Source organism: Canis lupus, chromosome 23 (assembly GCF_003254725.2).
Source record: "Canis lupus dingo isolate Sandy chromosome 23, ASM325472v2, whole genome shotgun sequence".
Taxonomy (NCBI): domain Eukaryota; kingdom Metazoa; phylum Chordata; class Mammalia; order Carnivora; family Canidae; genus Canis; species Canis lupus.
Genome location: NC_064265.1, coordinates 7,690,829 through 7,706,226, shown reverse-complemented (window position 1 = coordinate 7,706,226; position 15,398 = coordinate 7,690,829). Strand labels below are relative to the sequence as shown.

Sequence of the window (15,398 nt, the reverse complement as noted above, 5' to 3'; positions counted from 1 at the left end):
GTCTGCTTTCGGCTTAGGTAGTGATCCCAGAGTCCTGGGATCGAGTCTCACATCAGGCTTCCTCTGCTTCTCCCTCTGCCTGTGTCTCTGCCTCTCTCTCTGTCTCTCATGAAAAAATAAATAAAATCTTTTAAAAAATATTTAAAACAAAAACAACCGAACTCACCCTTACCATACCATTTTGCAATTGCACTCCTTGGTATTTGTTCAAATGAGTTGAACGTTTACATCCACACAAGAACCTGCACACAGATATTTGAGCAGCTCTATTCATAACTGCTAAAACTTGGAAGCAACCAAGATGTCCTTCAGTAGGTAAATGGACGTATAGACTGTGCTACATCCAGACAATGAAATGTTATTCAGTGCTAAAAAAGAAATGAGTTGCCGAGCCGTGAAAAGATGTGGAGGATATGTAAATGTATTTTACTAAGTGAAAGAGGCTTGTCTGAAAGGGCTACAGACTGTGTGATTCCAACTATGTGGCCTTCTGGAAAAGGCAAAACTATAAAACTGTTAGGAAAAAAAGGAGGAGGAAATATTCACAACCTCAGGTTCGGTGAAGGGTCCATAGATGTGACACCAAAAACATGATCCTTAAAGGAAATAATCAATAAATCAAAAAATGAAAAGACAAATAGTAGACTGGGAAAAAATGTTTCTAAACCACATATCACAAAGGACTAGTATCTAGAATGTATAAAGAGCTGTCCAAACTCTGCAGCAAAATATCACACAGTTCAATTCAAAAGTAGGCAAAAGACTTGGAGCGAGGTCTCACCAAAAAGGATATACTGTGGGCAAATAAGCCCATGAAAAGATGTTGGGCGTCACTATCTGTTAGGGAAATGTAAATTAAAGCTGCAGTAAGATTGCATCTATTAGCCAGCGAAAAGTAAAAATAGTGATGATACCAAATTCTGGTGAGAATGTAGAAAAACTGTATCTTTCCTATATTGCTGTGAAAATGGAAAATGGAACAGTTACTGGAAAGGAGTTTGCAATTTCTTATACAACTAAATGTACGCTAACTGTATGACTCAGTAATTATCCTTTTAGGCATTTGTCACAGAGAAATGAAAACTTATGTGCCATGTAAACCTGAATACAAATGTCGTAATACATCATTATTTGTAATAGCCCCAAACTGGGAATGACCCACATGCCCTTCAGCAGGTGAATAGTCAAACAAGCAATACTATGTCCATACCACAGACTATTATAGAAATAAAAAGCTACAAACTGTTGATATATGTAACAACTTGGATGGATCTCTAGGGAATTACTCTGAATGAAGAAAAGCAATCTTGAGGGTTATCTACTATTTTTTTTTACTACAATTAAAAGAAGTTCAAATATTCTTGTTTCTCTGATTCCAGTCAGATAAAAGTCACTCCCAGTCCATAGTCCATACAATGTTTGGCAAAACAAAATTTGTCTACACAGTTTCAACACAGTATTTGCAAACACCTAATGACAAGTTGTTTCCCACTTCAGACTTTGGAATATAGTTTCTTACTATGGTAAGCAAGGTTATGGATAGCACTTGGGCCAATGGAAAAAAAAGCCTATTGAATCCATATATTGTATCTATAGGATAGTACTAGAAAACTAGTGTTACCAGTATGGAAGCTAACTACCAAACATGAAATTAGGAATCTTCCTCCTCCCAATCTTCCCACATGGCTGAAGAAGGCTTTCCACACATGGTCATTTGTATGGAAGACTCATATGCAAAGTGGGCATTTCTGGAGAGAAAATAAAGGAACACTTTCTGTGAATAGAAATAAATCTGACTAGAGTGTACCAGTGGAAAGAAAAAAGAAGGTTATGTACTCTATGGTTCCATTTATAAAACATCTTCTAAAAGACAAAATTATAGAGATGGAGAGTAGATGAATGGTTGTCAGAGGTTAGGGGTGGTGGGGGAGGGGTAGCATGAACAAATCCCTTTGTGGTGATTAATCTTCAAATTTTTTTTCGATTGAGTTATAACTGACATATTATATTAGTTTCAAGTGTACAAAATAATGTGATGATTAATCTTGATTGTGGTCGTGGTTATGTGAGTCTGTGTAGGTGACCAAATTGCATGAAACTATAGATCACTCACATACACACACACACACACACACACACACACACACACACACACACACATCAGTGCATGTCTACTAAAGCTGATGAGAGGCGCTTGGGTGGTTCAAGAGGTTAAGCCCCCAACTCTTGATTTCGGTTCAGGTCATGAGAGCGAGCCCTACCTGGAGCTTGTGCTCAGCACAGAATCTGCCTGAGATTCTCTTTCCCTCTGCCCCTCCCCCCGACTCTCTGTCTAGAATCAATCAATCAATGTTCTTAAAATAACTGATGAAATCTGAGTATGGTCTGAGTATTGATACAATGTAAATTTTTTCCTTTTTGATACTGAATGGGTTATAGTTATGCTAGATGTTACTATTGGGGAAACCTGGGTGAAAGGTCCATGGAACTTTTTTATACTATTTTTCAGTTGCCTGTGAGTCTATAATTATTTCCCCCAAAAGTTAAAAAAAAAAAAAAAGCCGATGGCCCAACAAAATAATTGAAGCAAATATGACAAAGTGGTGGTAGGTTCCCAGGCATTTGTTATAATCATGTTTGCACTTTCCTGAAATATTTCCCAGAATTAAGATAAATGGCATGGGGAAGATACTTCTTTTTTTCTTTTGTAGCAGTGGATTAAAAAATACCTAGGAATTATCCACAACCTTATTATAAGTCAACAGGATGTCAAAGCTGCCAACGAAACATGGATAAAGATCCTTGTTATTGAATGTAGTTCTAGACTGGCAAATCACAGGAAGGAGGGAAAGTTGAGTAGCTTCATTATAGGGTGACAGTTATTTTCCTCTTTATGTCAGAGATGGTGCAGGATGTGGAAACTGTCATAAAAATAGTTTTAGGAACTGGAGGTTTCTTGATGCGGGAAAGAGAAATTTTGTAGGTTATATAGCAGCTCTTTCTCATATGCTTCAAGTGCTGTCATGGAGACAAAATTGACTTTTTTTAAAAGGAGGCTTAGGACATATGGTGGGGAGGGTTGGTGAGACAGTGGAAGAATAGACAAATAGACTGGTGGAATAGAATGGAGACCCAGGAATGAACGCTCACACATATGATCAAATGACTTTTGAGGAGGATGCCAAGACCATTCAATGGGGAAAAAGACAGTTTTTTCAACAAGTGGTACTGGGACAACTTGATATCCACATGCAAAGAATGACACTGGACCCTTACCTCACACCACATACAAAAAATCAACTCAAAATGGAGGATGGACTTCAAAGTGAGACCTAAAGCAAAAAAGACTCTTAGAAGAAAACATAGGATAGAAGCTTCCCAACAGTAAATTTGGCAATGATTTCTTGAACATGACACCAAAGGCACAGTTAACAAAAGAAAAAATAGACAAATTGGACTCCATAAGAGTGTAAAGATTTTATGTGTCAAGAGGTACTATTCACAGAGTAATTCTCCCACAGAATGGGAGAAAATATTTGCAAATCTTATATCTGATATGGCTTTTATACCCGCAATATATAAAGACCTCCTAAAACTCAGCAGCAACAGCAACACAAAAAACAATTCAAAAATGGGCAGAAGGCTTGAGTAGACATTTCTCCACAGAAGATGTACAAGTGGCCAATAAGCACATGAAAAGATACTCAACATTACAAATTGTTAGGAAAATGTAAGTTAAACCTACAATGAGATATCATCTCATACCCATTAGGATGGTTACTATCAAAAACAAACAAAAAAACCCAAAGCCCAGAAAACAAGTGTTGGTGAGGAAGTGGACACATGGGACCCCCTGTGCATGGCTAGGAGTATAAGTGGTTCAGGCACTATGGAAAATAGTGTGGTGGTTCTTCAAATAATGAAAAATAGAATTAACCATGTCATCTAACAATTTCGTTTCTGAGTAGGTTCCCAAAAGAATTGCAAGCAGGGTCTTGAAGAGATATTTGTACACTCATCTTCATTGCAGCATTATTCACAACAACCAAAAGGTGGAAGCAAACCAAGTGCTCTGCTGACTAGCGAATGGAGAAGCAAAATGTGGAATATACAGGCAATGGGATGTTATTTAGCTTTAAAAAGAAAGAAAACTCTGCAATATGCTTCAATGTGGATGCACCTGGAGGACATTATGCTGAGTGAAATAAGTCAGTCAGAAAAAGACAAATATTGTATGATCCCACTTATATGAGGTACTTAAAATAGTCAAAATCATAGAGACAGGAAGTAGAAGGGCGGCTGCTAGGGGTCGGGATGAGAGGAGAACAGGACCTGCTTTATAGGGACAGAGTTTTGGTTTCATATAATGAAAACCAGCTATGGGGATGGATTGTGGTGATGGTTGTGTAACAAAATGGATGTACTTAATGCCACTGACTATACCGTTACAAATGATTAAGATGGTAAATTATAGATTATATATATTTTATCACATTTTTTAAAAAAGGGATGCTTGGGGACAAAAGGTTGGGGAGGGCTGGGGAAACAGAGGGGGCTCCCAAAGTTCAGGTAATGCTGACCACTGAGGGGAGGTGCGGGTGGAGATCACATGAATGCTCTATCAAATAGAATGTTTGACAGAAGCTGGAAGAATGTAATTTTGGGGATGCTGAAGAAAAAATTTCCATAACAAATGATCTCCAGAATAGATGACAATTCCAAGATTTAGATTCTAGATGTAACTGATATGTGCCAGACCTTCCTGTTAATGAAAGCATAGACAGAACCATAATGACGCATACCCAAGTATCTATACTTCGGCCAGAATCATTCAACCAAACGTTCTTGAATCCCCTCTTCAGCCATGGTCATGATTATATGCAGCTGCATGATTCCCTGTATCCATCTGGCCTGGGGATCCTGGGTGAGCTTATTTTCTAAGGCCCCTTAGACCAGGTTCTGGCACATGGTTAGGGGGTGGGGGTTGCCTCACCAATAACCAGGGCTCTCTTCTGCCAGTCACTTGTCTCTGGGCCCTGGCGGGGATGGCCCTCTGTACCTCTTCTCTCCTGTTGGGTGTTGGCCCATGATCTGCCTAAATCAATAGCTCATCTTGTCAAACAAGCCCCTGTACTGTACACCTCACACGTCATCTGTCAGCCAGTTTGGACACGGCATGTGAACATGATAGACATTTGATATCACAACTAGCCTGGGGAAGTCTTACATGGAGAGTCTATGGATGGTCATCATTTCTCAGAAAAGCCTGGAAAACAGTCTATATTTCTGCTGTGGAAGGAGTTTCTAAATGTTTCAGTGATGGATATATAGTGTCTTAGAGATTCCTGTCCTGAAAATATAGGATCCCTCGAGGAAGCTATATCATTCACAATAGCTGGAGTGTGCAGTGTATGTTGTGATTCTCATGTTGCAAGTCCCCAGACTAAGGGGCTAATCTTGCAGGGACTAAGGAGGGAACAGAGAGATCTGAGTTGTTCACCATTGAGTGTGAACCCTCATGTACAGTTGGTGGGAATGCAAATTGGTACAACTGCTGGGGAAAACAGTATGGAGTTTTCTCAAAAAATTAAGAATAGAGGGGCTTAGTTAGTTAAGCACCCAATTCTTGATTTCTGCTCAGGTCATGATCTCAGGGTTGTGAGATTGAGCATGTCGGGCTCCTTGCTGGGCGTGGAGCCTGCTTAAGATTCTCTCTCTCTCTTCCTTTGTCCCTTCCCCCACCTCTCTTTAAAAGATTAAAAATAGGGGCACCAGGGTGGCTCAGTGGTTGAGCCTCTGCCTTTGGCTCAGATCATGATCCCGGGGTTCTGGGACTGAGTCCCACATCAGACTCCCCACAGGAAGCCTGGTTCTCTCTCTGCTTATGTCTCTGCCTCTTCTTCTATGTCTCTTATGAATAAGGAAGTAAAATCTTAAAAAAACTTAAAAATAGAATTACTCTATGATCTAGTACGAAAACACGAACTTGAAAGATATATGTGCAGTATGTTTATTGCAGAATTATTTACAATAGCAAAGATAGGGAAGCAACTCAAGGGTTCATCCATTGATGAATTATAAAGAAGACGTGGTATATACGTATATATATACCACGTCTTCTTTATAACATATATGTCATATATAACATATATAACATACATACATACATATACCACATATATACCATATATAGACATATATATATGTGTGTGTGTGTATATATAATAGAATATCAGCCATAAAAAAGAATGAGAGATTGTGATTTTGCCATTTGTAACAACATGGGTGGACCTAGAGGGTATCATACTGGGTGATATAAATCAGACAGAAAAAGACAAATACTATGTGATTTCACTTACCTGTGGAATCTAAAAATAGAACAAAAGGACAAAAAACAGACTCTTAAATACAGGGAGCAAACTGGTGGTTGCCAGAAGGGAGGTGGAGGGGGGAATGGGTGAAACAGATAAAAGGAATTAAGAGGTACAAACTTCCAGTTACAAAGTAAAGAAATCTCAGAAATAAAAAGTTCAGCATAAGAAATACTGTCAATAAAATTGAAATAACATTGCTGGCAGATGGTGCCTACACTTAGACTGTGATGAGCATTGAGTAACGTATAGAATCGTTGGAACACTATGCTGTATGCTTGAGACTAATATAACTCTGTATGTTAATTATACTGCAAAAGAAAGAATATGAGGGGCACCTGGGTGCCTCAGCAGTTAAGTGTTTGCCTTCAGCTCAGGGTGTGATCCCAGGGTCCTGGGAACCAGTCCCCCAGTGGGCTCTTGGCAGGGAGCCTGCTTCTCTCTCTGCCTGTGTCTCTGCCTCTCTCTCTCTCTCTCTCTGTGTCTCATAAATAAATAAAAATTTAAAAAATATAAAAAAAGTTATGTACACTCCTCTTATTCCTTAATAATACACTCCCCATGTTCCTTTGTGGGTGGGTGCATTTTGATGACTCATTTCTGGTTCGTGTTCTATGGGGCTTCTGGGAAGGCTAATTAAAAGGGAGGAGGCATGTGCCATCTTATCCTCCTCCTCTACTGTTGGCTTGGAAGGTTGCCATGATGGCTGGTACCCTGGTAGCCATCCGGAACCATGAAACAACTTTAAGAATGAAAACCACATGTCTAGAAAGATAGGAGCTGATCTCCTGATAATTCATGAATCTACTATATGAGACTGTGATGATCCAGACCTGGTCGTCTTTTGTGTGAGAGAGGAACACACTTCTATCAGGTTTAAACCATTGTTATTTTGGATTTTTTTCCTATGATATGGAGCCGAGTATTCTCTTAACTGATAAGGTGGTTCTGAACGGATGTTGATTTGGAGGGAATTTCATTTTTCTTGATCTGTCATTTCTTAGAAAAAGTTTCTTGGAAATACTTTTTAAAATGCGCTCCCTCTCCCTGCTTTTTCATCTATTTGGTGTCTTCAAAGGGTTATACTTTCGTTGAGATTTGTTTTGATTTTTAGGATCTTTTTCAATTATAGAACAATCATATCAAATACAGTGCAAAATGATCTTGACTAAACTTTGAGGCATAGCAGAGGCCTGGCAGCAAGCCCAGATGGCACAGTTTCAGGTCTTGGCACAGAGCTGGCGATACCCTCTTATATCCACTTCAGTTGGATGTGTACATAGAATGAATAGATGTGATCTCAGGGTCAGGCGCTTTGCTGATGGATGGCTGCCAGTTGGTTTGATAATGCAGGCAGAGCTCTAAGTGAGCACTTACATTAATTCTGTTACTAAGCACAGTAACCTGATGAACAGACACTTTAAGGACCAGATGTAATCTGGTGGATTGAAAAACTCTTGATTGAAGGGGGGGAGGGCTGACATGACTAATTGGCGATTTTTCTTCCTCTTAATTTTGTATCTTTTGATTCTTTTGAGGTTGTCCAGGCATTTTCCTGGCTTAAGGAAACAGGTTAGGCAACCTTAGAGAAATGTACTTAATTAGATGGTGGCAGGTCTTGTTAAGCCAGGAAGCATCCGGAATGAAAAAGCTTGAAATTACTCACTGGACCAGTGCCCTCAGAGTCAGGCTCATCAATGCTCTTTGCTGCACACAAATCTCTTCTCTTTCTAGACTTGCAAATTGGGATCTCTTTCCTAAGCAATGCACACTGTGCCAGGTGTAGTTTTATTGAAGAAATAATTTGCATACGCTTCATTGTTACAAAAGAAATGCCTGCTTACTGTAGCAAACTAAATTCAGATAAGTAAAAACAAAACAACAAACAAAGCCAAAACACACTGACAATCCCATCTACCTAAAGGCAACCATTTTTAATCCCTTGGTGTGTATCTTTTCATCCACCTTCTACACTCTGTGGTGCTTGTGCATGAATTTTCATTATAGGGCAGTAAATTTTAACAAATATAAAGGCAGTAAGCAATGAAATAGGAATAAAATACCAGTAGATCTGCTTGGTACAGCCAAAGGCTTATTCTTGAGAAAGACTAGTAAAGTAGATAGATCTTTGTTGGTCTCATCCAGGGGAAAAAGAGAAAAACACACAAATGAACAACATTTGAGAAAAGAACAGGGACATAACTAGACAGAGATGACAACTCTAAGAGAACACGACTAAATGTCTAAGGATGCTACCAAAACACTTCTCAGAAAATGCTTGGTGACTGGTGGGAACACGTGGAAGCAGTCTACTCATAACAAGGAATCCACCTCATTTAATTTGGGCACTTTTATCTTAATATCAAGGTCCCGGGGACACCTGGGGCCTCAGCGGCTGAGCGTCTGCCTTCGGCTCAGGGCGTGACCCGAGGTCCTGGGATCAAGTCCCATGTCGGGCTCCCTGCATGGAGCCTGCTTCTCCCTCTGCCTCTGTCTCTGCCTCTGCCTCTCTCTCTCTCTGTGTCTCTGAATAAATAAATAAAATCTTAAAAAAAATATTAAGGTCCTGGGTGTGGCTCTGGGCAGGTAAGTGATGCACTGAGAAGGTGGTGGCTATGGGATGTAGGCCAAGGACAGTGGACAGTTCAGCCACATTGAGGGGGTTGCTCATGCACGACTAGATAGACCTGCATATGCTCGTCAATGCTCATGAAGTACTGCATTCAAACTCCATCTTCAACATCCTAAAAAGGTTCAAGTTCTTCAATCACCAAAGAAATTATAGACCAAACTCCTGAATCATTTGCAGCCATTTTTTTTTATTCCAAACGTGTATTTTTGTAAACCTGCATTTCCCAAATAGTGCAAGTGAATTAGAAGTGACTGCATAGACTTTAATACATGTGACTTTGTAAGGGGTGACCCCTCCCACCAAAAGTCCTCAGCAGAAATGTACGTGGATGCATCAGTCAAGTTCTGGAAGTGAAGTTAGCGTGGGTGTCTGCCATGCAATTAATCACTCTTAAAGCTTTTAAACTCACTCTGCCCATCACACTGTGCACATTAGAATTTTTTTTAAAAACCTTAACAAAGTCTGAAATCTAGATCATTGTGCTATAAAGCATTGCACCACATGGGAAATTTGTTCATTATCCCTCACAATGTGCTGAAAATTGGAAGACATTCTAGAAGATTCATCTTGGCCCTACTGGCTCTGTATCCTTCCTTTAGCCATTCATTTCAGAAAATATTCTCCACTGTGTACACCGCTGCTCTATACAGCAGGACAGTAGAACACCACATCCTGTACATTGGAGTATTTCTGAAGTGACACTCACTTTCTGCCTTTTCTTCTGCTACAGGGCCATTTCCTCTGCATAACCATCCTTTACAGTGCCTCTAAATTCCCAGAAGTTTGAGTCAGGTGTCTGTAGGTTTCACCAGATGCACATTTCCTTTGTGACCTATGTGTTACTGCATTCCCCTGGCCATAATACCTTTTCCAAAAATAAAAGTAGTAGAATAACCTTTAAAAAATGACCCGGCTAGGGTTCTAACAGGTAGCATACAGCACGGGTATCACTTGGGGGATCTATTACACTTCTGCATTGAAAACAGGTCCCAGATGTTCTCGGGAGGCCTGCTGGGTTTCTGTTTGTTTTTAATCCCCATGTCCTTGGCTCAAAGACTGTAGGCTGCTCTTGATATGGTGACGGAGGACTTTCTATTGGATTTTCTACAACATTTATCAAACTTTGGAATACTCCTGGGGATGGAATTTTCACAAAGAGCTGATTCCAGATGTGTGCCTGTGAGTCACCAGAAAGCCAGCAGACCTACTCCCTTTTTCTAGCATCTCCTTACTCCTAAACTTTACAGCCTCTTCATGGCGACAGGTCTAGGACTCACTCTGGGGGATGTCCCCAACTCATGAGTCCTGTATCAATTAAGCACAAGCAAATCAGTTTTGAACAGAAGGCATTCTCTTCCTAAGTTTTCACAGAGGTCCTTCTTCCATTTTTAAAAAGTGTCTCAATACTTCTGACAGTTAATGCCATACTGAATCCATAATTAAAAGCTGAAGCAGACTGAAGCTGAAGCAGCTGTGTAAGAGAATATCTGATAGGATTCCACAGTGAACCCATATAAGCAGGAAGGTTAGAAACTGGAATGCACTGTGGACTTTTAAAAGAATATTCTGGAGGAGTAACACAGATGCCATTCACCCTGTCTGCTTCCCCTGAGAGCCTCTTGAGAGCTTCTGAGCTGGGGTGGAGCTGGTAAAATGCCCAGTTGAGAGGGCTAACAGTACGCTTGGCTTCTTTCTCACTGTGTTAAATGGCTCCCTGTTGCCCCACCTACTAGTCAGCACCATTGGACACGCAGGGGCACCATCCTGCTCCAGAGAGACTCCTGGAGTGGCTGCCAGTGTTTGCTTCCAGTGAGGCCAAGTACAATTTTTAAAAAGAACTGTCTTATGGAATCTTAGTGATCCTGAGTATATGACTACTCCTGTGGGTCTACCATTCAGAATCAACCAGAGGCGAATAGATCCTGGCTGTGACACTGCCCACAGGAGCAGGGTGCGTCATCCTCGACACTACTGCCAATGTGTCTGCACCCCTTGTGGGAAGCTGGTTAGTGGCTATAAATGCATTTGGTCAAAGCCGCTGATGGAGCTGACCCAGGCCTACCACCTAAGAATCTTAAATGGTTTATTAAAGGACAACATGACACAGTGAACAAGAATCCAGCAAAGGAAAGCTACACATGGGGTCTCATAAAGGCTTTCACTCTCTACACTCTTCTTGAAGGGAGGTCTGGCTCTTCAGGCAAAACATGCCTGTGGTGTTCTCGGGGGACGCCGCAGCACCTAGCACAGCTCCTGGCCTACAGGGCCCCCATAAGTATCCTTGAAATGAGTGACTATGACCCACTCAAAACTGCCTTTGTTGCTCTTGATAGAAGTCACAGGTGAACTCTTAGAACTGGTTTCTTTGCCTGCATCTGCTCAGTAGTCACCTCTGTGACTCCCTCTGTTAGAAGCAACATCCCTGACTTCATTCTAAGATCAGCCTCATTCATGCCACTGACCCTCTGGGCTTTGCTGTCTATTCCCATATTCACCAGGAGGGGACACATGATACATACATTGTCTTCCTGCATCAGAGTCAACTGCATAATGAGAAACAAAAAGATGCTTCTGTTCTATGCCAGGTTCACAACTGCCCGCCCGGTCTCCTCATGAGTCTGCCCCAACTTTAAATGCCTTTGCAAGTATTAGCCAAGTACCTGCACAGAAAAATCCCTTTCCTCTGGAGTTGTCTTTGCAACAATGTTCACAGACCCCCAACATGTTAGTTTCCAGCAAACAAGGCCTTTCGAGAAAGATCTTTCATCTTATTTCTGGCTTCATGTCCATTTGATGCCATCCGTTAAGTACCTGGGGCATCACTGGGCTGTAATAAGCCAGTAAGGACTCTTTGTCAGACCCTGTTCTTTGCCACTTTTTTTCTCTCATCAGATGGTCTGTGGCGACAGCAGCCAGAGCTGCTACCAGTCACTGACTGTTCACTACGGGCCAGGCGCAGGGCTGAGTACACTCTAGCCGTCATGTCACTGCCCTTTTAGAAAACCATTTTGCACTCAAAACTGGGCAGCAGTGCATCTGATAATAAACACCGTCAAATGGGGGGACTGGAAGGCCCCAACTCAGCATTCACACACACAGGGGGCGGGGCAGGGGGCAGAGGTCACAGTTATGCCTAGATCCCTGTGCATCATTTCTTTCACAACATTTCTGGATGCCTCCCTGCGCTGGGGGTGCACTTCCAGCTCTCTTTAGAAGACTTCCTCTGGGCTATCAGAGCCATTCTGCCTCCAGGAACTGAGAGTGAGAAGTTTACACCTCCCTTGGGAGCAAGAATATAAAAGCTCAGCTCCCTCACCTCAGGTTGGGAGAACTCTGAGACTTAACTTGCCCTCCAGAGCTCCCTGGTAGGATAAGGCTGAAGCTACCCTCCACGGGATATCCTCTGAAATGGCACCCTTACCTGGCTTTCTCCCCTTCCCTGTCCTGCTTCCCTCATACCCCTATTGCAGTTTTCCGGGGGCACAGACACTCCCTTAATCAGTCACTTGCATGTAAATCCTTCTATCAGAGTCTGTTTTGGGCGAACCTCACTTAAGACACTATTTTAAAAACTAAAGACACGTTGAATGGTCATCTCTGGGAAGAATCTGCAGTCACCATTAGATGGGACGGCAAGAATGGTAGGGGAAGTGGAGACCTCTGAAGTCAATGAAAAGGCAACACATCACAGCATTCAGACACAAGTCTTTGCTCGGTGGGCACCAGCTTAGTCCTTGTGGTGTGTGGACTCCAATGCATGATGTCCGGGATGAGACGCCATCCTGAGGTTTACCAGATGACCAAATGGCCTTGCTCCAAGTTCTTATCTATTAATCCAAGTGGAAGGAGGGTGTGATGTCTGCTGTAGAGGTGATGCAGAGCAGACTTGTGCTAGGATCAGGTTTTTCCATCCAAGTTCCTATTGGAAATCTCCCAGTGAAAGGTACATATGAAAAGCTACTTACAGTTCTTTAGCACATTGCTTCAAACCTGACTCCAGGCAATAAAGGTGTGAATTGTCTTAAAGGTCTCACCACCACCACGGTTTATAATGCAGCACTACCAGCCTGGTGGATTCATCGCATGAGCTTTCTTCAGATTATTTCATCTCCGAGTCTCTTTTAACAGCAAGTTCCAAAGTACGATCAGATTTTTATCCTTTAAAATGTGTATGAATGCACATGGACTTCCAAGCTTTCAGGCCAGATATCAGTGCTTGAGTGAATTATATAACTATTTAATAGAAATAACAAAACATCGATACAAATATAAAGACGTAATCAGTATAAAAGGCTTATATTTATAAAAATACTTTTAGGTAACAGTTTTCCCCTGAGGGTTGACCACACACGTTGCATCCATAAATACTGCTCATCTCTGTAGCTTGCTTTCCAAAGTTCGGAGTTCATCTCTAAAAGGAAATGGGTGGTGGCTGTAGTCATGTGACCTGGCCAGAGTGGCTGCCTCAGGTTGGCTCCTGGGCTTGGTGAAATGAGGAAGAGAACAGCATCAGTGGGGCCTCCGAAAAATCTGGAGAAGATTCTTTCTTCCAAATATGGAAGATACAAAGATCAAGATACAGGCGAATCATCGGGTCATGTGACTGGCGTGGCAGGTCACTGGTTTTTCTGGACCCAGTCCCAACTGTCTTCGTTCTCTTTCCGGTTTTTCTCGGCCTCGATAATTTCTTTGTACCTTCGGCGAAAGAAGCCCATCTAAAAGGCAGAGAGAGGAGAAGCCAGGTTAGAATGTTGGAGAATCAGTCGTTCTGATTCCCTGGGTGAGGAGGAGGTACAACCTCTACTCACAGAGCTGGGAGGGCTTGGAAAATCCCCTAGAGTAGATTGATGTAGGAAAAGCATCATTGTGGAGCAATCTTTCAAAATGCATGGACTTCCTCCAGGTTGTCTTATGATTGACTGTTCCTTGTTAAGTGCTTTAAGTGGAGCGTTTCCTGAATGGTGTGCCGGGGAACACTAGTTCCTGAGCGTTACTCAAAGGCATTTGGGAATAAAGTAGGTTTCATTCATGGTCAAAGAAGTTTGGGAAATGTTGCACTCTTTCTTGTATGTCTTGTCCTTTGCTCACTGGCATTAGTGGCCACTGTTTCTAAGGTCAGACATCCCGTCGTGCCTCTGCCCTTAAGCCTGACCAGCAGGAGTAGTTTCCACCAGCTCCCTCCCTGGTGTGACAACCCTCAGGTGCACGGCCTACCAGAGCTTCCCAGTGGAATGTGCCCATTTATTCATGAGACACACAGAGAAAGGTCGAGACACAGGCAGAGGGAGAAGCAGGCTCCCCATGGGGAGCCTGATGTGAGACTCGATCCCAGCACCCTGGGATCATGGCCCGAGTCAAAAGCAGATGCTCACCTAGCCACCCAGATGCCCCTGCAACTAGTCTTACCACGTCTTTATTGGCTTCCTTCTTTTTCCTGTCTCACTTCTCTGCTCCGATTGGTGTTTCCTGAAGTTACCCATGCTCAAACCCCCACTTCAGTCGCCTTGAATGGGGGGATTCAAACAGCCACACACATTCGGTCTGCTATTGGCAGCTCTGTGGCACTGCAGGTTTGTGGTACTGTTGCGAGCTTGTAACTCCCATGTTTAAAAATGCTCACGACCAGCAATTTCTGCAGCATGCCCATGTTCTCCAGCTCCTTCACCATGAACTGAGCGTCCACAGTCATTCTGATGATTAGGATTCTTTCCCCCCAAGAAGGGGCTGATTGGCCTAGCAGAAGATGAGAGCTGTCAAGGCAGCTGCCAGGAAACATCTCCACCCACACTGCCACGGGAATCCTGAGAATTTGCTTTGAGCAGAGTCAATGAAGTGTTTGGTGCAGTCTGAGTGAATGGGAAGAGGCTTTCTTCAAACAACTGGCAAGGATCTTGTGTTCTGAGCTTCAACCCTCATGTCCAGTTTTGTGGACACTGAGTTCCTAGCGTTTTCAGCTCTGGCAGTTTCTTCTAGTATGTGCCAGAACCCCACTTTCTGAGACCCCTGCTCCACCTCCCGTGTGCACACACACTTTTCTTCTCCTTAAATCTCTACCGTCTTCTCCCTTCTGCAAGGAATGTAGAACAGGGGCTTGGTCTGGATGTTTTGGAAAACAGCCTTTGTTAAGGCCACCAAAGCACACCCACAGAAGGTCAGAAGAGCAACCCATGACTTACTGGAAATGTCTAAGAAGTTACTGCTTGAAATACCGTTAGGATAAAAATGCGGTTGACTGGACAAATGTGTCATGAGCACCTTCTGTGCTGGGGAGAACATAATCATGAGACTAAGCTGGATGTGGTACGGATGTAAGATTCTTTAGCTCAGGGCAGCCTGGGTGGCGCAGCAATTTAGCGCCACCTTCAGCCCTGGGCGTGATCCTGGAGACCCGGGAT

The 15,398-nt window shown here is 42.5% G+C and overlaps 1 protein-coding gene across 2 annotated transcripts in view; it reads right to left on the bottom strand.

Annotated features, from left to right (window-relative positions):
* The window catches only part of ITGA9 (integrin subunit alpha 9), a 354,014-nt gene that overhangs the window by 8,470 nt on the left and 330,146 nt on the right, over positions 1 to 15,398 (bottom strand). Inside the window, exon 28 of one of the 2 annotated variants that reach the window (XM_025461318.2) lies at positions 9,171 to 13,718. The exons of the other annotated variant lie outside the window; for it this stretch is intronic. Within the exon in view, the coding sequence (XP_025317103.1) occupies positions 13,620 to 13,718 (99 nt within the window). The 3' untranslated portion in view covers positions 9,171 to 13,619. Of the gene's footprint in view, positions 1 to 9,170; positions 13,719 to 15,398 lie in introns of those variants that run through there. 2 annotated transcript variants of the gene reach the window in all.